Source organism: Chelon labrosus, assembly GCF_963514085.1.
Source record: "Chelon labrosus genome assembly, chromosome: 17".
Taxonomy (NCBI): Eukaryota; Metazoa; Chordata; class Actinopteri; order Mugiliformes; family Mugilidae; genus Chelon; species Chelon labrosus.
In genome coordinates, this window is record NC_140350.1 from 20,843,813 (window position 1) to 20,868,355 (window position 24,543).

General features: G+C 43.8%; 2 protein-coding genes across 2 annotated transcripts in view; one reads left to right on the forward strand and one right to left on the reverse strand.

The window, feature by feature from the left end:
- Nucleotides 1-201: 201 nt before the first annotated feature.
- smg8 (SMG8 nonsense mediated mRNA decay factor) lies at nucleotides 202-5,553 on the reverse strand. Its single transcript, XM_084564233.1, has 5 exons — nucleotides 4,898-5,553; nucleotides 3,627-4,530; nucleotides 3,262-3,407; nucleotides 1,847-2,731; nucleotides 202-1,609 (listed from the first exon to the last, which is right to left on the reverse strand). The coding sequence occupies exons 1-5, from the start codon at nucleotides 5,516-5,518 to the stop codon at nucleotides 1,397-1,399; spliced, it is 2,769 nt and encodes a 922-aa protein (XP_084420359.1). The 5' UTR covers nucleotides 5,519-5,553; the 3' UTR covers nucleotides 202-1,396.
- ppm1e (protein phosphatase, Mg2+/Mn2+ dependent, 1E) overlaps nucleotides 5,372-24,543 on the forward strand; it is a 48,076-nt gene continuing 28,904 nt past the window's right edge. Inside the window, exons 1-3 of the mRNA XM_084564234.1 lie at nucleotides 5,372-5,440; nucleotides 8,973-9,296; nucleotides 9,429-9,622. Of these exons, the coding sequence (XP_084420360.1) occupies nucleotides 9,438-9,622 (185 nt within the window). The 5' untranslated portion in view covers nucleotides 5,372-5,440; nucleotides 8,973-9,296; nucleotides 9,429-9,437. The remainder of the gene's footprint in view (nucleotides 5,441-8,972; nucleotides 9,297-9,428; nucleotides 9,623-24,543) is intronic.

Consider the following 24,543-nt stretch of genomic DNA (forward strand, 5'->3'; position numbering starts at 1 on the left):
AGTTTGAAATTAAGGACAAAAAGAAAAAAAACATACTTTCTGCTTTCTGTTCGATGTCCTACATTTTCACTGAGATAAATAGTTTGTAGTCATAAATTTCACATGAATACCATTAACCTGATTTCTGAGATGCTTGCTGAATACAGGAATATATAATTTTGTAGAAATATAAAAGAGAAACTCCATCTAGTGGACAAAAAGTGATACTTGAACTTTTATTTTGTCATGTAGAAAACACAGCACTTAACAAATAACGACTGACCAGGTTATTTTTATTTACAGAAAAAGAAGAGCATGTTCCAGACTAGTTCACGGTGCATTACATCTAAGAATCCGTCTGTATTAGTGATGAAGTTGCTGCTTTAATGTCCACCTCACTGCTGCTGATCTTTGTTTAGTTACACAATAAATTGTGTGCAAAGTGTTCTGGGGCAGGTACTCGTTTATCGCCAGACAAAGTTCAATCAGAAATTAAGCTAAATGATCATGATTATAAAGTTTTAATTGTTGGTCATAAACGCCACAGCCAGTTTCCAGCTGATGTAACAAACTTGGCCGAAACCAAAACACGCACGGTTGTTGAACAAGTGCATCTGTGTATAACCTGGATTTAGCACATTGTGGGTGTTTACTGTGGGTGTCTGGCCTTAACTCGCCAGACGGGCCAAGCAGACATCAATAAACATGCCGCTGACTGACTGAAGGTGTTTTTCCCTGAAGTTTAATCTCTTAAGAATTAGCTTCCGAGGAATTCCCTGGGGGGGAAAGGTGTTTCCAGCAACTTGTGATTTAGATTTCCTCTGAAGGAAGAAAGCTACAAGAAGCTTAAGCAAATAAGTCGGCTGAAGTACTGAACGTGCAATTTCTGCAAATGGACATCGATTGTAAAATCTCTTGGGCTGCTGATTCCCAATTTTTGCCGGCCACATTCTACACAGTTTGCAGTTTTGAAGATGTTGACTAGTTGCATTTAATGTTGCACCACGAGCTCCTGAACCTTAAAAGAGCACTGCCCTCTGAGCGGGGGGCAAAACAATGACAGAAGAACTTAATTAGAAGCAGGGGCAAAGAAATGGAGTCATTAAAAGCCTCTTTTGTGCTTCAACATAACAATTACGAACACCTGTATGTGAAAATAGTCTGTGCTCCTTGTTGGAGAAACAGCTCTGCTAACAGCCAGTAGAGGTCACGGTGTCCATGTCACCTTCAAGTGTCTTACTGATGCTTTCACTGCTCTACAGAATGGGTTCTTCCACTTAGTGTCCATTTAACTTGTTTTAATTGTGAACTAAATCTCATCAGATCGTCAAAACCCTCTTCTCCGATACACAGTTCGTTTTCAACCTAAAACACGGAGGTGTAAATAAATAGGAGTCCAGAAGGAAAAGATCTAAGTTCATTGTGGAGGAGGGTTCGCAGTGGTGGCCTTCAGGATGCCTCGCAGCACCTTGTAGTTGTTGAGCGGCTGGTTCTCTTTGGGGGGGTAACAGGGGCCTCGCTCTGTGGCGTAGGAATAAGGGAACCGCAGCACCCAGAGGCTGTCGGGAGGCAACACTAGATCCGTCCGCTCTGGATGGAAGACGGGACAGGGAGGGGGACCGGGCTGCACCTGGAAACGCACGCAAGAAAGTAAGAAAAAGAGCATTAATACAACATTCGTATATTTTGTCAAATTTGTACAAAAGGTCTTTGGACAAAAGGAGAAATAAGAAATTACACCTTAGACTTTGTATGTCCTGTAAATTAAAGCCAACCTATGAATTCTTTAACTAAGTAAATTAACAAATTGTTAAGATGGTCACTAGTCCTGAGTGGAGGTGGAGCGGAATCATCTTCAGTAGTTTACCTGTGGGTTGAGGGTCACTTCCAGCGGGGCGTCAGGAACTACAATAAAAAGACGAGTCAGCTGGGCGAAGTGGGGCTTCAAGCCGCGGCCTTGAGAAGGAGACGGGATGTACAGTGGCATGTCTGTGTTTAGGACCCTGGTGGCGGGATCTTTGGCGCCCCCTGGCCCCAGCACCTTGACTATTTTATCAGGCCCGCAGCTGATGAAGCGTCTCCCCCTGCTGTCTTCATACTCAAAGCCCACAAACACCCGAGCCATGTCGTCCCTCCTGCGACTCCTGCCGAGGCCTCCAGTGCTCCCCCGCTTTCCAACCAGGGTCTTGTTGGGGGCAGGCCACGAGGAGGTGCCTCCATCCAGCGGCTCCATCAGTCCTGCATCATCCTCGGAGCGAGATCGAATCACCAAGTCCCACGGTAAGAGGAAGGAGGAGCCGGGTAGGAAGCCCGGCTGCTCCAGGCCGGTGTGGCAGTTGTATGACTTTGCTGGCCCCAGTTTGACCAGCGACCAGCTGGAAAACTTAGGGAGGAGGCCTTTGGAGCAACCAGAGTGCATCATGCCAGGAAGGTACTCCACAGTGGAGGGCTGGCGATCAATGAGGCTCGGCCTCTTTGGCTGGACTTGGGCATCAGGTCCGTCTCCGTCTGCGTAGGGCCCCAGGCTGTCTGTGGACTGGCCTAGACTGAGAGCCAGGCTGAGGCTGGTGTCTCCTGGGGTATGACTCTGAGCAGTGCTCGGCTCCTTTAACCTCTCTGTCTCACCAGATCCTGAGGCCTCACTTGGGAGACGCTGAGCCTGGTTGGAGGCCGGGGCCGGGTCAGGAGTGCTGGGCTGGAACACTGGAAAGTCGATCCTCTCCAGCTTCGCGCAGCACTTCTCCTCCAGCATCTATTTATATATTATACGTATAAAAAAGAAAATTAAGAACATGTGTAACAAAGATGTAAAAGAAATAATATATTAGGGCAACATGTTGTGCTTCAGATATTGTTTATCTGTAAATATCTAGCTATTTTTAAATCAACAATGTGGTAAAGGTAGCTCATAGTAATGAAGTGAATCAGATTCCTCAGGTCTGAAAACAACAGGGGACGTCGCGTTCGCAGTTAGGGCCCGAGGTAATCAGGTCAGCTGTGATCTCCTTTAAATCTTTACTTAAAACTTACTTTTAACCTTTACCTGGTTTAACCTTAATTAGTTTTTTTTTTTTTTTGCTTTAATTATGCTTAATTAACTTTGTCTTATGCTCTCATCTGTACTCTAACTTTTTATTTTCACTGACAGGTGACCAGCAGTACAGAAACACCCTCTCACATGAGCCTAGCATCTAAACCAGCTACAGGCTGGGCAGCAGGATGTGTCTGATTATCACCATCACTGCTGCAGATCTGATATTTGACGGGATCAGTGAGACTCACCTGGTAGAAGTCATAATTGGCTGCCTGGATGTCAAAGGGATCCTCACGAGGAGCTTGTTTCCTGCCACAGTTACAGGAGCTGGTGGAGCGCCCCCTGCTGTTGTGGTTCAGGATGGGTGGGTTACGATCCACGTCCGGCTTCTCTCCTACAGAAATAAAAGTTAAGAGCAGATTAACCGATTTGCACGTCATCGTTTAACGTCTTAGGGCTTCCTGTTTCTCAAACTACATGATTTGATGCTTGAATCTACAATTTACAGAACAGATTATCACTAGTTTATACAGGAATTTTCCAGTGTGCAGATATTTGTTGTATTTTACACCTGACTCTGACTCAGTGAAGCACAGGAGAGTAAATCGTTCACCTGGCTGAGGCAGGAGGTGGAACTTGTGAACACAGTGCTGGTCAGTCAGGCTTCTCTCCTCACACAGCTGGTGGCCGTTGCTCCAGAATTTGTAGCAGTCCTCGTGAAGCTGCAGTGCGTAGCGCTGGAAAGCCACTCCTCGGGCGTGCTGGCTGTACACCCGCAGAGCTTGCGCCAGCTGGTTTTTGTGCACCGTGGTGGTGTAGTTATGGGGGAGGTTGGACTGGTAAGCGCTGTGAGCCAGCGGCAGAGCCTTCTGGCACCTGTTCTCAGAAAACTTTGTGTCCGCATCAAGAAAACCTTCCAAAACCTTCACCTGGCTTTGGACCTTTGTGGCCAGCTCGGCTAGTTCTTCATCTGTGTTGCTAATGAGGACTTGGTGGAGTTTGGAGGCAACCTGGACCCATTTTGTGTAGGTTGGCAGCTCAAAGTGCGAAGGCTGCGGGTTGCGGCCGACGCTGTCGTCGAAGCCCTTCTTGGTCAGCACCAGATCCACGTGCTGCCAGAGGAACTCCTTCAAGCTGAAGTCCACCAGCTGACCGCACATCGACAAGCCGCTCGAGTCTCCGCCGAAGCTGAGCTGCCGAGCCGAACGTCTCATCTGCTGGTAGCGCCTCGGCCCCGACACCGTCGGCGTGGACTCCTGCTCAGACACAATGCAGTTGGAGCGCAGCTGGCCCAGCAAAGAGCCCACAGGGTCCTCGTCTGTGGCAGGTATCACGTACACAAACGCCTGGTTGGCGGGCACCGTGAACAAACAGTTGCTGCTCTGGTTGGTCAGGACTCGGCTTTTACGGAAGATGCGATAAATCTGGTCCTCCAGGGCGTGTTGCAGCCTCCGCCGGGGAGAGTGCCTCTTGGGTTTGTCAGGGTTTCCTCCAGACTCTGAGCCGTTTCCAGAGACCTTAAAGAACAACAAAGAAAAGAGATGTTTAATTTGATAAAGACGTTTTTAGGACTGTGATAAGATCCGTCAGGGGTTGCATATGAGATATGGGTTTCGATATGATTTTCTAAAGAAAAACTCTTAAAATTAAACTCATTAAGTTTCATGGATTTCATTTTAACAGTTTAAGTGTATTAATCACCTGCTTAAACTTTGCTTTATATGCAAAATGATTAAAGATCTGATTAAACTCAGACTTCAGAGAGATTTAAATGGATTTTAGTTTAACTTTAAACTTATTAGCCACGTGTTTAAGCACTTTAAATTCGTCTAATCTGCAGAAAAAAATGTTTAAATATAGATATAAGATGATTAAAGATCAGACCTTCAGAGAACCGTTCATCTGGAAGATAAAGAGGAGTCGGGGAGGGCAGGGCCGACAGTTCAGCTTCCACTCCTTGGACACCGGGCAGTCCTTGATGGCAGCCCGGATCAGAGGCAGGACCTTCTGCCGCAGGGCGTCCAGGGCCCTGAAGAGCCGGTCGTAGGTCACGTCGAAGGTCTGGTTGGGGTGTACGAGGAGCAGGACGTGGCACACGGAGAACATGTAGAGCAGGTGGAGGCAGTGCTGTCTCTCCAGGCCCTTCCAGAACTCGTGGGCGTCCGAGTGGCCGTCGGCGGCGTTCAGAGACTGGCAGGCCCGCAGCAGCTGCCCGCTGTCGCACACGGAGGAGAGGACCAGGTACAGCGCCCGGTTCTCCTGGTGGTAGAAAGCCTGGATGTGGCCGTCCGCGGCGGCGTCGTCCGGTCCGTCGAACAGCGAGAAGAGGTGTTTGTCGGCCAGGGTGTTGATGAGGGAGTCCTTCAGCGGTCCGGGCTGCATGTTGCTTTTACCGAAGATACCGACAACGCACAGGCCGTCGTCCCGGTAAGCAGCGTCCTCCAGGGGGTCCGCCTGTAGCAGAGCCCCCATACTCACAGGGAGAGCCATGTTCGCTTCCTTCATGGTGAAAACGGGGGGATAAAAACAACGACGTACACATTTCCGCGTCCACTTCCGGAAATCTGTGTGTTCACATGCAAAAACGTCCGAGTAGAAACAATACCAGCTTGACCGTTCCTCTATTGTGTGATCTTTTCTGTTTAATTAAAAATCTACTGTCGAAAGAAATATATATTTATTTAAATATACCTAGAAATACAGCCTTGAAGTTCAAGTTCAAGTATTAAAGGTAATGTTATACTAATATTACCTTTTATTTTATTAATGTGGTTAGTTATTATAGTTATCCAGACGTAAAATGTAAATTTAAAGTTGTAATAAAATGATTAGGCCATTTTTTATGTGTTTTATAAACTCACAGAAAGTTGTATTCTCTAATAATGCATCGTATTCTAGCTCATAAGTATTAATTTGTGTAAGTAATCACAGCATTAAATTGTCTAGGACTCAAATATTGTGTTATTTTGGTTTTAGGGTTGAATTTTTGGACTCATGAGGAGTATTTAACCAAATCTGTGCCTTCTAATCTCAAAAATATACATTGAAATCAGCAATTTCTCTCTCCGAGCAACACAGGAAGACTAATGTTAGTGTTTAAACACAGCAGGCTGCACCATTATGACGTTTTTCCATCTAAAAAAGGTTACAAATCAGCTTTTAGAGTGCAGATCTTTTGCTCCAGATTCATGTAGTAGCACAAATGCACAGTGTTTCCCTCTTAAATGTATTGAATTAGAAATATAAAGTGCTTAAATACATACGTTTGAATAAAACTTTGTTAATATAACCAGTGATTTACTTATTTTTCTTAAAAAATCTCACCCATCCTATTCCATAATCGGATGTTCGATTAAAATTTTGCTTTGTCTTTCTGAATAACATTTCTCAGAGAGAGGATTGTATGTAAGACAGGATTGTCTTGCATACAGTCCTCATGCAGACATTCTTGACTGTAACTTTGTTTTTCTGAGCTCTTCCTACAGCCAATTCTAATTAAGTGGATTAAATGCCGACAAATTAGGTTTTAATGTCTGAGTTAAACCCCAGAGTGCATCTCTAAATCTGCTAGACTTGTGCATCTGGTGATGAAGCATTGCAAGCAGACACTCCAGTAAATTAAAACAACACAGCCTCACTTTCCCTCAAGTTTAACAAATAAATCAATACCGGAGTTTCATAACACTGTAGAGACTGTAGTGGCCTTTGGCAGGAACAGTGAGTCACTTTTCAGTATTTGCATTACTCAAGCCAAATAACTTCAGATTCAGTTCAACTTGCTAAACTAAACTGTATTTTCATGCAGCGTGGAGGAAAAGCATCGCAGGAAGAAACTTCTGACCAAACCAGACTCAGCGCAACCGTCTGCCTGGACCAGTTTGGTGAGATTAACGTGATAAAAAATTAACCGCTGTCACTTCAACTTGAGCAGAAAAAAAAAAATAGCTTCCTCCTTCACCACCTGAATGTGAAAACCATCCGCTTTTGTGAAAGTCATCACATCATGAAGCATCTGAAAAGTATCAAGAAAAATTTGATTTTTTACCAAAAATAACAGACATTTCATGACAATGATTTAAGGAAGTTGATCTTTTACCTACAAAGTGCATTTGGACATGGAATGAATAAACACCAGTCAACCATAACATTACAACCACTGTGCCAAATATTGTGTCAGTCCTGACCCGTCAAGGCATGGACTCCTTTAGACTCCTTTGAAGGTTTGCTTTAGTCCTACAAGTTACGAGATGGTAAATGGTAAATGGCCTTGCTTTTATATAGCGCTTTTCTACCTATTGGTACTCAAAGCGCTTTACAGTCATAGACACATCTACCCATTCGCTCACACAAGCACTCACACATTCACACACCAGTGCCACGCACTGGGAGCAACTGGGGGTTCAGTGTCTTGCTCAAGGACACTTCGGCATGTGGCACATTCCGGGGATTGAACCGCTAACCCTCTGGTTCGTGGACAACCCGCTCTACTTACTGAGCCTCAGAGATAGAGCCTCTCGTGGATCTGACTTGTATGAATCTGACTGGACTGAGATCTGGTGAATTTGGAGGCTTGAACTCACTGCTGTGTTCCTCAAACCATAACCCTATAGACAGTTCACCTCTTTTCCTTCCTTGAACCGCTTTTGATATAAACTGACCACTATAGACAAGGAACAACCCATAAGATCTGCAATTTATGAAGATGCTCTGACCTTGTCGTCTAGACATCTGCATTTTGTCCTTGTAACTTAAATCCTTCCACTAGTTCATTTTTCCTGCATCTAACATCAACTTGAAAGGGCGTACATGGTCTTCATCAACTCGTCTTCTTCTTATAGTTCTTATAGTGGCTATTTGTCTCAAACCTATAAAGAATATAATGAAAAAATACTTAAAAAACAAACTAAATTCAAATCAAACAGACACTGAGGCATTCGGGGATTTAAATCACCAGGCAAAACATGGCGTTTGGTGCATTTTATTTCCACTGGCAAAGAGCAAACAAACAGCAACGGCTTCTGCTGCCTCTCTCACCCTGGTAAAAAAAAATAAAAATATATAACCCTTCCCTAGCTCACCTGTCCCTTTCTTCCTCTACTTATAAACTCACCTGGTGTGCCCCAGTTACCTGATACCTTCAAAATAGCTCTTTTTGACGCTCCATAAGAGGCGAAGCTCCTCATTTACCCTTGAACAGATTAGTTAATGTCTGTCCTCACTGTGTTGTGTCTGTTTGGTCAAGACTTGGTGTGTCACAAAGTTTTGTCAGAATTTGTTAGAGTTACACAACACAACAAAGCTGGTTAACCACCAAGAAACTTTCTGTCCAAAACAAACAGTGGCTGCTCTCCCACGGTATTGGCTCACACGCCAGAAAACGGCTGACATATTTACTTGATATATGTTCAAATGAATAAGAACAAATCCTTTATTTCTGAGTCCTGGTTGCGTGCAGCAGTAAAAGTAAATAGCCTCATGGGTACATAAAGAGAGCAACACTTTATATTATCGCTCTTGATTGAGAAGACAGTCCACAATCAGGTCTCAGGGTCTTGACAGGAGGCCATCATTACAGAAAAACTAACAATATAGATCTCTATTGTCTACATCTATTCTATTTTTTATGTTGGGACCGGTGTAATCTTTAGTCAGTGCCTTTTTCCATTCTGCCAGACATTTTCCCATCAAGCACTTTCCCTTTATGACCAGAATACAAGTCCTGCAATTGTTTAATTTCGATCTAAATTGGAAACACAGTTCAATCAACAGCTCTAATGCTGAATACCATGAGGATAAGGTTTTAGAGCAGGGCTGTTTTATTAGAATGGATTTGTTTTCACTAGTGTGCCTAATGAAGTGGCAAACATATTAAAAGTTTATTCTGAGACGTCTCTAAATTTTACTTTAGTAACCAAGTGCTTCTTCTTCTTCTTCTTCTTCTCCACCTCTTAACATTCAGGTCAGGTTCTCCTTTATTGTGATCCACAACAAGGTCTCAGACGTCAGGGGGTTGCGTGCGCGCTCGTGACGTACGGCGGCCGTCTCCCCTGACGTCACTGCTCTCTGATCATCCGAAATCCCCGATAACGCGGTGCGCGCTCCCGCTCGGCTCTGAATGGGGGCTCAGTCCGGCTTGTGACAGCTCGTCCAGGAGTATAACCACCACCGCAACACGCCACGCTCGGTCCGTCGGTGCGTCCTCGTCCAAGTCGGGTCCGCTGTTTGTCAGACACACCGGTAGTCAACGGCCCCCCGCTCCTCCCGGTAGTACACATTTATTCAGGTAGTATGGTAGCGCACTGACAGCCCCACTACTTCTTCTTCGGCTATAGTGTACTGACTCTTCTTCTTCTCAGCCCGGCAAGTTAAGTGTGTGTTTTTGCACTGACGGGCGAAGGTGTCTCTGTGTGTCCAGGAATGAGAAATGATGGCCGGCTCTACAGCAGAGGAGAAAACCTTTCGACGGTTCCTGGAGCTCTTTATTCGGGAGATGAGGATGCCTCTGCAGGAGAGCGACCCGCTCCCGATGCGCCCCTTGACGGACCTGGTGTCTGAGGAAGAAGTGGAGGGAGAATGCCTCGACCTGTGTCTCCAGCACCTTTACAAATAGTTAAGTGACCACTTTCTGTCATGGCATGCTGCTATTTCTAATAATAACATCACTGTTTGTTTATTTATTTATTTATTTATTTATTTAAATTGTTGGCATTGGGTGACCCCGGGGATGTCTGCCTTCAACCTGCTCCACAAACACGCTGGGTGTGTCCAGCATCAAGTTCAGACAAGTGAAGCGTTTGGAGGAATTAAAAGCTGAAGCAGAAGTTGCAGGCTGCCTCGCCCCGGGCTGTGTGTGTGTGTGTGTGTGTGTGTGTGTGTTGTATTTATAAGTATGTGACAGCGCCTCCTGCTTCGTGCCACAATTTATTTTATTATTATTATTCGATTTTTTTACGCCAGTGGTGTCAGAGAGCTGGAGGTCTGCAAAAAAAAAAGGTGAACCCCTGGTTTTGCGTAACAGCTCCACGTCACTGTGGTGTAGGAGGGGGAGGAAGCCATTGCCATCACTGCTGAGCGCATCTTCACGGAGGCTATAAATAACCCCACCGGTTACGTTATTAGCTACGACTCTTTTTAAAAAAAAAAAAAAGAAAAGAAAAGAAAGAAAAATCCAAGACGTGCACCGGATGAATGAGCACAGGTCTGAAGTCAGCTCCCTGAGAGTCATAAATGTAGATGCGGTTGTCTCCTTTTAAATGGGGGGCTGCAGGAGGAGAGACCTCCACATTCATGCTTTTCATCTGACAGCCTTAAAAAAAAAAATAAATGAATAAAAAAAATCCAGAGTTTGAGACAAACTTGGCATCAAAACTGAGAGAGAGCTCGCTGCCCTGAGCTCTGCTGCCTGGCCTGGTTTCGAATCCAAAATAGGTGCAGAAACTGTGCTGGGAAGAACAGGCTGGAAGGACTCATCTAGGGCACCGAGTGGCAAGGGGACTGCCGCCTGGATGTCTGTCTGAATATATGACTTTTAGCGACCGGTTTGCACATATACATACAGTATGTGTGTCTCGGTCCGGTCCGGGAGGGGTGGAGAGAGCGTGTGTTGGTTGACGGGATGCATTTACTGCAGAGTGCTCACATATTTAACCTGTTGGAGTAGACGGATCAATATGAGACGGTCATAATGTCCAGGTTTGATTGGCTGCTGGTGGTGAGCATTAAACACTCAGTAACATCTTGCACAGCTCGCCACACCATCATTCCCCCCTCTCTCGCCCTCTCTCTCTCTCTCTCCGTCTTCACACTATTTACTGTGAATAAATCCAGATTTATTCGATGAGGGAAACAGCTACTATCAACACCTCTGAAGTTCTCTCTTTAGCCTGCTTATTTAATGAGTTTCTTATTCGGCTGCTTCTGTTTCTTGAGGAACACCAGTTAAGAGGACGGCATCCCAGCAGAAATATAATCAGGGCTCATCATTAAGTGCTTTTAAAAATAGACAATATGCGATGTAACCCAGTTTCCAAGGGGTTTCTCTTTACACAAGCTACAATGAAGGAAGGATGTCCCCATCAAGTTTGGGTTTTTTTGCCCCCTGATCTGACCCTGATCTTTTCATATTGAGCATCGACTGAGTCCTGATTCAATTTTAAATGGGGACTTGTCTCTACTGTGTGCTATGTGTCTGTATCAAGTCCAGTAAATGGGGCTGTCAAAGTAAATGTAGTGTGGAGAGGGTAGCTTGGCCATTTTGCAAGTTTTGAAGCTCTCCAGACGTCGACATCTTGGCAGGACTCCAGCTAACTCCTGGCTTATTCAAAAACGGCCAAAAGAGGTGGAGCGCGAGTGGAGCTTAAGGCGGACAGGTGACGCTGAGGTAGAGCCACGCTGCAGTTTCTGCCTCGTTGGCTTCCCCCGTTTGTCAGCCCCAGAGGTCGGTGCTTGGTACCGGTGTGGACAATGAAACCAGTCTGTTGCAGGTTCCTCCCAGTCGTTGCTGGACATTGTGATTTCTGTACAATTGTTTGCCTCCTCTTTTCTAGAAAACAGAAAGCTGAGGTCCTGTCCAGGAGTTTAAACCGTGTTTTTAGACTTCATCTATTATCTTTTTCTCAACTGTGCCACTGTGATTTAAAATTAGACACCGTAATAAAATAATTAACCTATTTTGTCCACCTGCACTCTACATAAAAGACTTCTAGGTCTAGAGGATATGAATTTCTGGCTACAATGCTATATAATACATACAACTGACTTTATGGTTTTAAAACAAATAATCGATTTATGAAAAAATCAAGGCAGAAAGATGTGATTCCCAGCGTGAGTGTCACTGCCGACCAGGTTTGACTGACTGCGACACTCACTTAAATGGAGTCCATCCAATCTGGATGTGTGAAACATCTATTAGCCATAGTTACCAAAATAACTGCAGCTCGCTGCCTCAGCTTACTTTGTGAAACGTCCCTCCGTGTCTCTTTTCTGGCAGAGGTAGTTTCTTTTACATTTGGCTTGTTAGAGTCGATGAATCACTCGCTGGCTACTCTCCCCGTGCAGCAGTTTATCATAGGGGGTGGCGTGAAGAGCTGTGAAGGTCAAGAGGGGCATTTATTTTTTTGCTGTGGGGTGTACGCAAAACAGAGCTGCTAAGTTATTAGACGGCGCTAGAGGAAAGGTCGGGGGTTCACCAAAATTATGAGGAATCGTCTTTTGAGGAACATCCAAGAGAAACTCCTTTATTTCAGTCTGTGGCCGCGACATAGAGTATATGTTTAGAAATAACAGGCAGAAGAGGAAGTAGATATAGAGCTACAAAGCCTGCGGAGATGTGTGAAGAGTCCCGGCTTGATGGATAGATGGGTCAGAAAACTCTCAAGAGACTCAAGTTCATTTCCTGATTCAAACTGGAAGTTTATTTTTGGTTTATTTAAACAAAAACATTCATCTTCTGCAACCGCTTGTCCTGTGATGGGTCGCAGGGGGACTGGAGCCAGTTGACATATGGCGAGAGGCGGGGTACACCCTGGACAGGTCTCCAGTCTATCTCAGGGCTAACACAGAGAGACAGACAACCATTCACACTCACACCTACGGCCAATTTAGAATCACCAATGAACCTAACCAGCATGTCTTTGGACGGTGGGAGGAAGCTGGAGAACCTGGAGAGAACCCACGCAGACACAGGGAGAACATGCAAACTACCAGTATTGTAACCATGACTAACCTTAAAGCAGCTGTCATCAGTAGAGAATTTGTACAGAATGATGTACGACAACGAAAAGAGGCGCCTTCAGGAAGAGACTAGCCGCGACGTGGCAACAAGAAACCACGAACCGTTTCCGACCACTCACAGCTGTTACAGTCTGCAGCGTCGCGATGTGCAGCTAAGTTGCTGGGGAGGTGCATGTCAGGTTACGTGGTCGAAGTGATGCACGACCATAGCAGCTAGATAGTGAACGTGAGTGGAGACTTTAGCAACTAAAGAGGATTGGGTATTTCCCTCAGAAGGTGGTAGAGACCAAAAACAGCTACAAGAGCTGTGGCAGTGGATGCAATAAGCAAGTGACCAATAACCAGATGAATTTTGTTGAGTGTTGCTGGAGTTATCAGGGATCTAAGGAAGTCGTTATTTTACCTCCATCCATGAAATTTCTCTGAACCTAACCACATATTTTTGGTGCCTAAATCAAATTCTTTGATTACGTCACGGCTAATCTGGCAGATTTCAGTTCTGTCTGGTTTCAATAGTAAAGTGAGTCAGTCCTGCAGATGCTTTCCCTTGTGCTGGAGTTACAGAGGACACGGATCATGTATCGGCCCTCATTCAGACCCTGATACACGATCTAATGTATCACTTAAGCTCCCATTAGGATCGACTGCAGCCTTAAGTGGCCCGTCCATTTGCGCTCGCAGTGAAAAAACGAACGCGCGTCAGAAGTCTCATCTAGCGTGCCCGTTCGACGTGTCTTTGCATCATATACAGCCGTTGTCACGGTAACAAGCACGGCATCCTTGCTCAGGGTAATAATGGTCAGTGCGAGTACAGCAGCAGCAGTAGCAGCAGGCGGCGGCAGCAGGAGCAGGCGGGCCATGCTTCAGTCAAGCGTCTTTATATGTGGAGTTTGATAACAGTGCTTCACGACGACGAAAGAGCCAATCAGTACACCAGGTTCTCTGGACGCTCACTGTGTTATTTAGCTGCTCGCTTGGGCTCGAGAGAGTTGGGAAACGTGTCTTTAATGTCTCTGGTCGTCTGAGCAAATGTAGAAAATCAGTGAGGAAGCTGGGGTGTCAAACTCAGGGGGGATGTTGGTTTTTTTTTTCCTCAGTAAAGAGATGAAATTAGTGAAAAGAGACACAAAACGAAAGGTTGATTTTTGCGGAAAACTGCTTCCTGCTGTTTGGAATAACGGGAAAAACGGGTCAAACAAGCATTATTCCAACTCTAGAGCGTTCATGTATTATTCCAAGGCGATAACATTTTAGTTCAACCACATAACCCCCCATGAATTAGCTGCTTCTAATATGTCCTTCCTACAGAATGAACTGTTAGTGTAAATATTGGATTTTATTTTGCAATTAATGGAGCATTTGCAACCATTTCTGTAATGAGGACTTTCTTCCACAAGTGTCCTATATTATCGATGTCAAATATTCCCAATACCATTAGCTGTAAATGATGCTGCTGAGGAAAAAACAGTAAAGTAATGAGCTGAAAGAGGCTAAATCGCTCTGTAGAGAAGCGTTAAATGTCGCTTAAGCATGAATATAACATGAAAACGTTGACTTAAGGCGGTATTTGTAGGAGTCATATTTCTGTTTGTGCCAAACGTAAATCTAATATTCTTTATCTTTTAGCTCCATTTTGGGTCTGCACCACCTCCTGAGGCAAATATACATCTCTTTGGCTCATTTTTGTCTCTTCAAATACCAAATAAATCTCTTTCTTTTCACAAATTCCCAATTCCCAAAGTCTGTATACCGCACTGCCTTGGTGATTTTAATGTAAGGTGACATGAAACCAGGCAGCACGCCGTAGACGAACAAGCCGAATTCAGAAACGCCGTCACGCCTGACTGATGCCTGATCCGTTTACGATATTGGATGGGTTGGAAATGGGATTGATGAGAGCTGTGAACTAAATCAATTAGCTAAAAGATATTAAAAAGGTTTTTAGGAAAAGTGCAGTTTCTCAGTGAAATTTCCACACGATAAAAACTTGAAAAAATGGTTAAATACCCAGTCTCAGATCGTGTAAAGCAAAAGCTGTGATTTCTGGTGTTGGACTGAAAACCTTCAGACACGTGGGCCTCAGCGGCTAATGGAGGATAACTTTTGCTGCAGTCGCTGAAGCAGACTGATGGTATGAGTGTGTTTATATTTGTGTGGTGGCCAGCATCCTACATGGCTGTCTACTGTAGTTAGATAGTTGGAGGCAGCAGCTCTGGTGATTCATCCCAACGTGTCATTAGTTTGTCTCTGGGTTGAACAGCTAATAATAGACTTCTGCAAGAAGAGAGAGATCCCCTTTGTGTGTGAGTGTGTGTTAATAGGGGGTGGGAGAAGCACTTGGTGTGCTAGGACGAGTTTGGAGGTGTGGACGGAGCTCGTGTGTATGTGTGTTAAAATGACGGCAGTTAATCCGTTTTCCTCCAGGCAGCTGGGAATCACATCTGAAAAGAAAGAGGACGGGGTTTACTCCCTCTAAACACAGTGTGGTTTGGAGTGTGTGTGCACGGATTATATCCCAAGCGTGACCGAAATTATGCCGACGAACACAGGGCTGTAGGCGGAAGTAGACGTCAGTCCTGTGATCGCATCCACCTTTGAGATGTACCGGAATTCAGGAACTTAAATCTGCTCTTCAGCTCTTAACGGGTTAGCGGGTGCAATTAATGCAGGTAAAAATACCCTACTGCGAGTAAAAATCTGCACCAGAGACGCTATATAAATAAAAATGTGTAGATATAACCAGGAAAATGACTGTTTAAAGGACTCATACCGGGTAATATAAATGATATACAGAATTCAGAGCTGCGTTATCGTTCAATTTTAACCTTTTTGCATTAATTGCATTATTTTCAGTAGGGATTAATCTCCTGATTACATTAGTAATTAGTGAAAAAAAGTCCAAAGAAGCATCTTCAGGGTGTTTATCCGTCCAAACCATGACATTATTATAATATGGATTCGAATTCCTGAAATACTTTTAAAGAAAACAGCTGGAGGTTTGAAATGTAACTGTATTTACTGTTGGGTGGCTCCTTCTATTACATTTTTATATTTAATCACTGAAGCTGTCACATCCTGAGCAGCTTGTAGACAAACTACCAAGCAGGGACCACCAAAATAATTTAAAAACAATCTGGTGCTGATGGGGAGCCATCACCCCGCTGATATTTGTACTTGCTTGTTTCCTGTAAGATCTTTATTATGTTGCTTTATTATATTAAACTGCTAAATAATGATGAATTTAAATCAGAAACTGGGGATTTAATACAATAAAAATGAAACCTAGCACCCATAGCATGGTTTATTTGATCCAGAATAAAGAAACTGGTCAGAGTGTCTGACATCGCCGTCTGTTTGTACTGACTGCTGATGAATTGATGAAGACTTGAAGAGGTGGAAGAGGGGGAGGCAAACACACAAACACAAAGCTGATAGATAGTAATTGAGGGGAGAGCCTTTCTAGAGCTCATTAAACAGAAACGTCTCCCACAGCTGTAAAGAACAAGGGGGGTAAATCCGGCTTCCTCCTGCACACATGACACACTCGAGGATGTACGCACACACACACACACACACACACACACAATTAGAGGAGTGGGCGGTGTTGGAGGAGCTGCTGGTGACGGGTTTATTAGAGGATAAACCACAGACTGCGATGACTGCCTGTTGGACGGAGTTGCTGTGTGACTTCACGGCCACCGTTTTAGCAATAAATCACCTGCCTCGCGTTAAAAGTAGTTTTGTTCTTGTTCTCCTTTTCTTTAGTTGGCCATCTGAACCCTAATCCACATGTATTTTGATGAAAGATTAGTTGTTTTTTTAAACTATTTAAAAGACAATCAATCCCTGATTTATGCAGCCTTCAAATGGTGTCGTTAGTTTGCTAACTGTTAGCCTCTGTGGCATCTTGACAGCAACAGTTGCCTAGCAACAGTGTAATCAGGATTTAGTGCTAATGTTATCTTTTGAACGCCAGGTATTTTCTGTACGTACACCACTTCCTGGGTCATAACCACAAGCTCACGAGTTCCATTTGAAGACAACACTAGCTCCACGAACATTAAGTTACCTGCTTGTTAGCTTGCTAACTGTTAGCCTCTTGACGGCAAGAGTTGGCTAGCAGCGGTGTTCTCGGGACTTTCCATTTGAAGACAACATTAGCTTGCTAACTGTTAGCCTCTTGACGGCAAGAGTTGGCTATCAGTGGTGTTTTTGGGACTTTCCATTTGAAGACAACATTAGCTTGCTAACTGTTAGCCTCTTGACGGCAAGAGTTGGCTATCAGTGGTGTTTTTGGGACTTTCCATTTGAAGACAACATTAGCTTGCTAACTGTTAGCCTCTTGACGGCAAGAGTTGGCTAGCAGTGGTGTTTTTGGGACTTTCCATTTGAAGACAACATTAGCTTGCTAACTGTTAGCCTCTTAATGGCAATAGCACCGGAGTTCTCTCTCCTTTTCTTTAGTTGACCATCTGAACCTTAATCCACATGTATTTTGATGAAAGGTTAGTTGTTTTTTTTAAATTATTCAAATGACAAACTGATTTATGCAGCCTTCAAATGGTGTCGTTAGTTTGCTAACTGTTAGCCTCTGTGCCGTTCTTGACGGCAAAAGTTGCCTAGCAACAGTGTAATCAGGATTTAGTGCTAATGTTATCTTTTGAACGCCAGGTATTTTGTGTACACCACTTCCTGGGTCATAACCACAAGCTCACAAGTTCCATTTGAAGACAACATTAGCTTCACGAACATTAAGTTACCTGCTTGTTAGCTTGCTAACTGTTAGCCTCTTGTTGAAGACAACATTAGCTTGCTAACTGTTAGCCTCTTAATGGCAACAGTTGGCTAGCACCGGAGTTCTCTCTCCTTTTCTTTAGTTGACCATCTCAACCTTAATCCATATATATTTTGATGAAAGGTTAGTTGTCTTTTTTAAATTATTCATATGACAAACAGATTTATGCTGCCTTCAAATGGTGTCATTAGCTTGCCAACTGTTAGCCTCTTGACGGCAAGAGTTAGCTAGCAGCGGTGTTGTCGGGACTTACTAAGTTCCATTTGAAGACAACATTAGCTTCACAAACACTAAGTTACCTGCTTATTAGCTTGCTAACTGTTAGCCTCTCGATGGCGATAGTTGGCTAGCACTGGAGTCTGGACTTACTAACTTCCATTTGAAGACAACATTAGCTTCACAAAAATTAAGCTACCTGGTTGCTAGCTTGCTAACTGTTAGCCTCTTGGCGGCAACAGTTGCCTAGCAACAGTGTAATCAGGATTTAGTGCTAATGTTATCTTTTGAACGCCAGGTATTTCGTGTACACCCCTTCCTGGGCCGTAACCACGAGCTCACGAGTTCCATTTGAAGACAACATTAGCTTCACAAACATCTTTATTAACTGTCAATCAAGTAGAAGCACTTTTCTGCTTTCAAGAAGACCATGCTTCTTCCTTTTAAACTAATTGAACTGAAAAGAACAACAATAAATCTTAAAATCATCTTCACACATCTCCATGAACTCCTGTTTGTGGCAGGACAAGCTTCAACCATTACAAGTCATGTCCTCTGGTTCAAGGACGAGCTCGCTTTGTTTGGAACAACCAAACCCCTCAAGGGCTTTATTAATGAGGACTTCCCTCAGGCCGTCCTGCAGAAGTAGGATGCTGCAGAGGAGAGGGAGCAGATTTATGCCAATACAGGAGGAGCGTACAGCGGCATTGATGTCCGACTGCCCACCCACGCCGTCTTCCCACGCTTCAGGGGCTGCGTTCACACTTAGCTGATGTGTCTCAAAAATGACTGACCTTTTCATCTGTAGTAACGCAATGTGTACAGAATAACAGCCGAAAATAATGAGCGGTGGAACTGATTTAAATCTGCCCAACCTAATAACAGCTGATCAATGATGATTAGATTTATTTTCTCAATGGGGACATAACGATGGTTTAATATTATTGATTATACTCCTCTCTGGATCAGAAGTATTCAGCTACAAATATCTAGTTTATTTTAACGCACTTTTGTTGGTCTTCCAGGTTTTAATGTCTCATTGTGCCTCTCAGTGTGGACTAACTCATTGTTGACTTCTTTGGACTGTAGTGTTTTTCTATGAGGCCCGGGGACTATCTTTATTTAGAGCTTGCTGGCACGTCTTTGTTTTTTTTTAATCACAGGAACATTAACCGTCTCAGATGTCTCACTTGTGCACCACTTGAAATTGTCATTATTTGTGATTATGCTGTGACAATTATGCAGGAGAGCCGTGCGGGAAAAGACTGTGAGGACTGCTCAAGGTGTAGGGAGGAGGGTCAGCGTTGCATAAATTTGTTATCTTCTCTGCCAATACAGACCTGTGAAAACGCTACCTACCTCCAACAAGTGTTTAAAAGATAGTCCTGATTTTCAGTAGACGTCAAAATAATTAGAAGTCACAACACTCTCTTGGTCATCTTGTGTTATCAGTAAATTTATAGAGAAAAACTTCTTCTTCTTCTGTCGTATTTCCAGACATTTCGACGCCCCACATCTGCCTGAGTGACTTTGTGAAGTTCTGTCCTTATTTGGGGCATGTAAACACATCTCTGATCAGAATGAGTTCAATCGGTTTGAAGAGCCAATGTCTCATCTCTGGTAGAAGTTAAAAATGTCCAATTCAGATTGATGTGGAAAGTCGTTCTCATCGTTTTCACCTTGAAAAGTAAAATTTTATGTCTTATGTTTGAGAGTTGCTATTAGGAGCTGGACAGGAAATGAAGGTAGCGAAGATCCCTGACATTGAGGGTGGACGCTGCAGTGCATAGTTGGGTGACCCAAGCGTTTCATTTAATAAAAGAGGCCCATTAGTCTTCAGCCATGCAGGATGAGGATGCATTTACGGCGCCGGCTCTTTCAGCGTATCTGACAGTATGTTCCTCTTTCTGCTTTAATTAGAACATCAAAAGCCAGTCGCTTCAAAAGCAAAGGTACTGCTGCGTCACAGAGGAATGTGTTGTGTGTGTGTGTATTACCATAGCAATGATCCAGAATAAAGCTGCGGTCCAGAGCTCTGAGTGGATTTCATCTGCAGTGAGCCAGCGTTAGACGGTTTTGTCACTTTCCAGCAGACGAATCAGACCGAAGTCCCACATGCACTGTCTCAGAATGAAGTGACCTCGTTCTGAGCTGAACTAGTTTCAAAGACAATGGACATGCATCGGCTGTAAACAGTATAAAACAACATCGCGCCCGTGAGATAGCTGCCGCTCCCTTGAAAAAAGCATTAAAAAGAAAAAAAAAAACAACGAGCAGGCAGAGATTTAAAGGAAAGTCAACAGACGTCTGAGCACAGAAAGGGCGCTTGCATGGAATTTCTGAAAGTCCTACTTTTTCCTGCTACCATCTGTCTGCGCGATGGCTTTTCACTGTTTAATCAGAGCAGTATGAAGCTAGGAGATTTGATCCCCCTGGAGATGTACATCCTCCGAGGCATCTGGGAAGTAACTGTATGGCTTTCTAGAGCAGCTCTAAAAACTGAAAGTGTTTTTTAGGCTGTGTCAGCCTCCGTCTCTCCTTAAAGGGGTTTTTCTGTGATTTGAGGCATCCTGTCGTAGAAAAACACCTGCCTGGCTAATGGATTTAAAACGCATTCAGCTCTGCGTGAACTGTTATAGAGTGACCAGTGTTCATCTTTGGTATGTTTCAGGTGTTTCTCATGTTTTCTCATCCTCAGATTGTCCTACAACTTCTGTTCCTCCCACCCTTTTCCCTCTGAGCTCTGGTTTGGTCTATCCCGGCCTGTGAAATTAGTTGCAGGAGTAATCCCTTAATCAGAGTGTCTCGCTGGGATTACCACAGAGGGCAGCCTCAGTTACTGCCCTCCACCACCAATGGCAATTGTTGAGCCTGCAGTATTTGACATACAAAGCATTCCTCATCCATTACGGCTTTGACACAGTGATGGTAAACAGCTAGTGCTGGTGTGACCTTGCCTGATGCAAAGACAGTACAATGACTCTTTGTTTTGTGCCTTGAAGTCATTAGAATAGAAACAAGTTTCCTTTATACAGAAAGCCTTGTAATTATCTCTACTTTTATTCCATTAGTTTTACTGCAGGTTGCTATTAATCAATTGCTAATGCAGCTAATGGCGAGTGTTCCTCTGCTCCCTTACTACTCATTAAGGGCTAGCAGAGTCCAGAGAAAGACCTTAATGAAACTCAAGAAGCTCTAGGTCAAACAGGGCGCAGCTCCCCACCAGTCGTTTACAGCTAAAGAATCTACTTGTATGAAACATATTCAAGAAACTCTACAAGTGTAGTTGCCCTTGTTTCAGCTTGTTTTTCAGATATTGTATGAATATTATATGACTTTCAGCTCTGAGGACTTTCACCATGCAGGTTATTGGGTTGAGTTTTTATGTTTTTTTTGTCAAAGACCAAAAGCCAATCGGCATAAGTAATGGCATTCTCGTAAGACATCAGCTAATTTAGCATATGCAAACATGCTAAACTAACATAGACCTCAGCGTTGTCATTGTTAGCACACTTCTGTGGGATACAGGCATTAGCATACAGTATATTACTATAAAACTACAAACTTTCCTGGGCTCTATACCGTTCATTTATGTTTGCCAGAGCTTAATTGTACTGTGTGGACGCACAGTAAGGTGTTAAATCACTTGACAGACTGGGTATTTAAGACTGTCCCAGCATGCACTGGGGGAGGGCAGATGAACACAGTCACGATTATGAGTGGAGTGGACTGTTGAGCTGCGGGAGGAAAACATGCAAACATGCAAATATGCAGAGAACATGCAAACTCAGACGGGACCTGAAGGCCACTATGCTGCTGCTGTATGCTGCTGCCAGTACGCAGCTTCAGTAAGACACAACAATAGGAAGCTCACCAGAGGACTAAATACCCTCGAGGGTTTTTTTTTCCTTTGCATTTGCTCCACTAATAGGAACACTGAAGTGGCACGGCTTGCCGGTGGATGAGAAAGCAACAGATAATACCACACACACAATGTCGTGCATTTCCCTGTGTTGTGTTGTTAAGGCTAACATTCGGAGCTGTTGTTTACACGGCTAACGTTTTACAGCCCTGTTCAGACCTTTCACAACCAGCTGTCCCTTACAGTCTGATCGCAAGTGTCCAGCTTTGAATATCTGTGTTCACACCTGGGTTAAAATGCATCTCCACATTCATCCCCCTGGAATACGCCTCCATACGCAACGTAATCTCTGGTTATGAAGGTAAATAAAGACATAATAACTGAACTCCAAGCAAGATCAACATGATGGCATCGATAATTAACCACATGCGTTATTTAAATGAGAAGTGCATTTATTATTTAGTTATTTAACAGCTGTAAGGACATAATATTTTAAAAGGCTCTCGCCACTAATGGACTGACATCACTTACAGTTCTTTATTCTTTTCAGGCAATCATTATTTATGAATGCGGCACTGATGCAAGAGCCCCTCAGTGACTTTAATGTGACCCAAGACTCATTTTGTGTTTACACTACCAAAGGAATGAGGACAAATGTAACCTAGACCTCCTCCAGCCCCTTGCATTAACATCCGTCCTACATTTGAACGAGTATATCAGTCACCTGTGCTGCATCAATATGTGTTCAACCAATCACTTTAGTCGCTCAAGGTTCTTCTTGTTCTGGGAAAGTGCTAACCCCAAAACCTTGGTGCTAAAAACTGCATCGTTCTCATTTCCTTCAGTGCAGAGACACAAACACGTCCTCCATCAGATACACCGATGAAAGATATAATGAAGGAAACATGCTTCATGTAACAAATCACGAACTTAAAGCGGCACTCTGCTGGATTCACATCATATTTAGACCAGATTACCATACATTCATCTGTCTTTCTGAAACAAGGGATCGTGCTGCTGAGGTTGAAAAGTAAAACAACAAAGCGACAGCTCATATATCCATACAACTTTGTAAATCTCCTATAAAGCCACTGTCCAGCTGTTATTACGGATGTTTGAACTATCCGTGACTCGCCTCTCGTGTCGTGCTGCGATGTTTAGCCTTTATTACGGTGGATGCGGTTTGCTCGGTTGTCATGGATACTTTGACATTAGGGGGAAAGACCCTACTTTGTTGAAAGGTGCTACACATGTGTGCGTAGGTAGGTAGGTAGGTAGGTGAGACATACCGTACATATATATTGTAGAAGCTGTATTATATTTGTAGCTTAATATCGTTGCAGGTGCAGGATTTACTGCAGTTGCATTATATTTATTGATTTTCTTACAAAGTGGATGAGTAAACCGGTGAGAATATAAATTTGCAGGTTGACAGCACCAGGCAGCAGCCGAGGAGACTTTTACTTACAGTCCAGTCTTTTGCGCCGTGACAGGTTCATGGTTTGTAACTCTGTCTAACACTGTAAAGAATGGAGAGTCTTTCCAGCAGCAGCAGCAGCAGCAGCGGCTCACATTGATGGCTCTAAAAAGAGGTGTCTTAATTAATTTCAGCTCTGGAGAGACCCCATTTTTGGAAGTGCAATGACCTTCAAAAGTGTGCAGTGTCCTCCTTTTTCCCTCTCGCAGCATTATGGACACTTTGCAGAAGCTCTTCCAGTCTGATGCTGCTGCTGCTGCTCTTGCTCTGAAGTGCGGGGTGTCTTTGTTCACACAAGGTGCCCATAATTCAAATGATGAGTCATATGTCTGTGGCAGATGAACTGAATGCAAAGCAGTGCAGCTCACGCTATAGTCCAGGGTCCCTGCCTGCCTGCCTGCCTGCCTGCCTGCCTGCCTAACCTTGAAAAATGTACCTGAACGCTGCTGAATGAGTGAACCCTAGAGCTAAAGCCATGCACGGAGAGGATAATTTATCTGAATCCAAACTAAGAGCTCCTGCAGGAAGGGACAAAACACCAAGGTCATGAAGTGTAATTACACGTTTGATTATGTAACTGGAATTAAATGCCTTTTAGGCTTCGTAGTATATTAATATAAGGAACAGTGGAGCAACAGAATGAGCTGTGTGCTGATTATTTAAATATTAGTGCAATTAAAACATGACGTGCCAGAGGAAAGCTACGTGGTTCCAGCTAACAATTATTCCTCAGATTTAAATCATTTAATAGCTAGTTGAAAAGTCACAAACGCTGCAAAAATTAGAGAACAGCTTAATAAGAGTTCGATAAAGAAATCATGATAATTTGTTTTTGTGACATTTTGACCCAAGTGTGCCGCAAGAGGAAAGCCAGTTTGATGTTACTTGTGCTCAGCTGGAAATTTTGGCCTCATTACGGCAGCGAAAATGTCAGGGGAGGCCACCAAATACGCAAGAATCGACTCTCAGCGTCCGCAGCTAATTTAACATAAATGACCTCGGAGTGATGAACCGAAGCTGTAGTCTAAAGGTCGCTGGTCTTTTTCAGCCTGAATCAATATGTTTAATTCTTAAAGTCAGCACACAAGACACAAGGGAAGGGAAGGGAAGGGAAGGGAGGGTAGTGTGGTAGAAAGCATGAAAGAAATTTGACTAAAGTGCAACAAATACAACCACAGAGTAAAGCCGGTGCTACTCTGAAACTCTGAAAAGATTAGAAATGAGCAGATTTGAATGATTTTAACTCCAAAGTAAGGATTTGAAATTCAAATCAAGTTAATGTGGAGCTTTATGGGGTTAAGGTCACATTTATTTATTGGAGGTTTTTGCATCCGCTTTTAGCCATCGCTGCCACGCCAGGGAGCGGTTCACAGTCACCAGCAAGTAAAAAAATAAAAAATAAATAAACAGATGGCTGGGATAAGATCAAGTCAGCACGTTGAGGCCTG

What these genes read in the sequence shown, in the direction of transcription:
- smg8 (XM_084564233.1), bottom strand. Translation starts at nt 5,518, where the DNA reads ATGAAGGAAGCGAACATGGCTCTCCCTGTGAGTATGGGGGCTCTGCTA. An exon ending in CCACCTCCTGCCTCAGCCAG is followed by an intron (nt 3,408 to 3,626) that starts GTGAACGATTTA and finishes TTATTTCTGTAG; the next exon opens with GAGAGAAGCCGGACGTGGAT. An exon ending in AAGTGACCCTCAACCCACAG is followed by an intron (nt 1,610 to 1,846) that starts GTAAACTACTGA and finishes GTGCGTTTCCAG; the next exon opens with GTGCAGCCCGGTCCCCCTCC.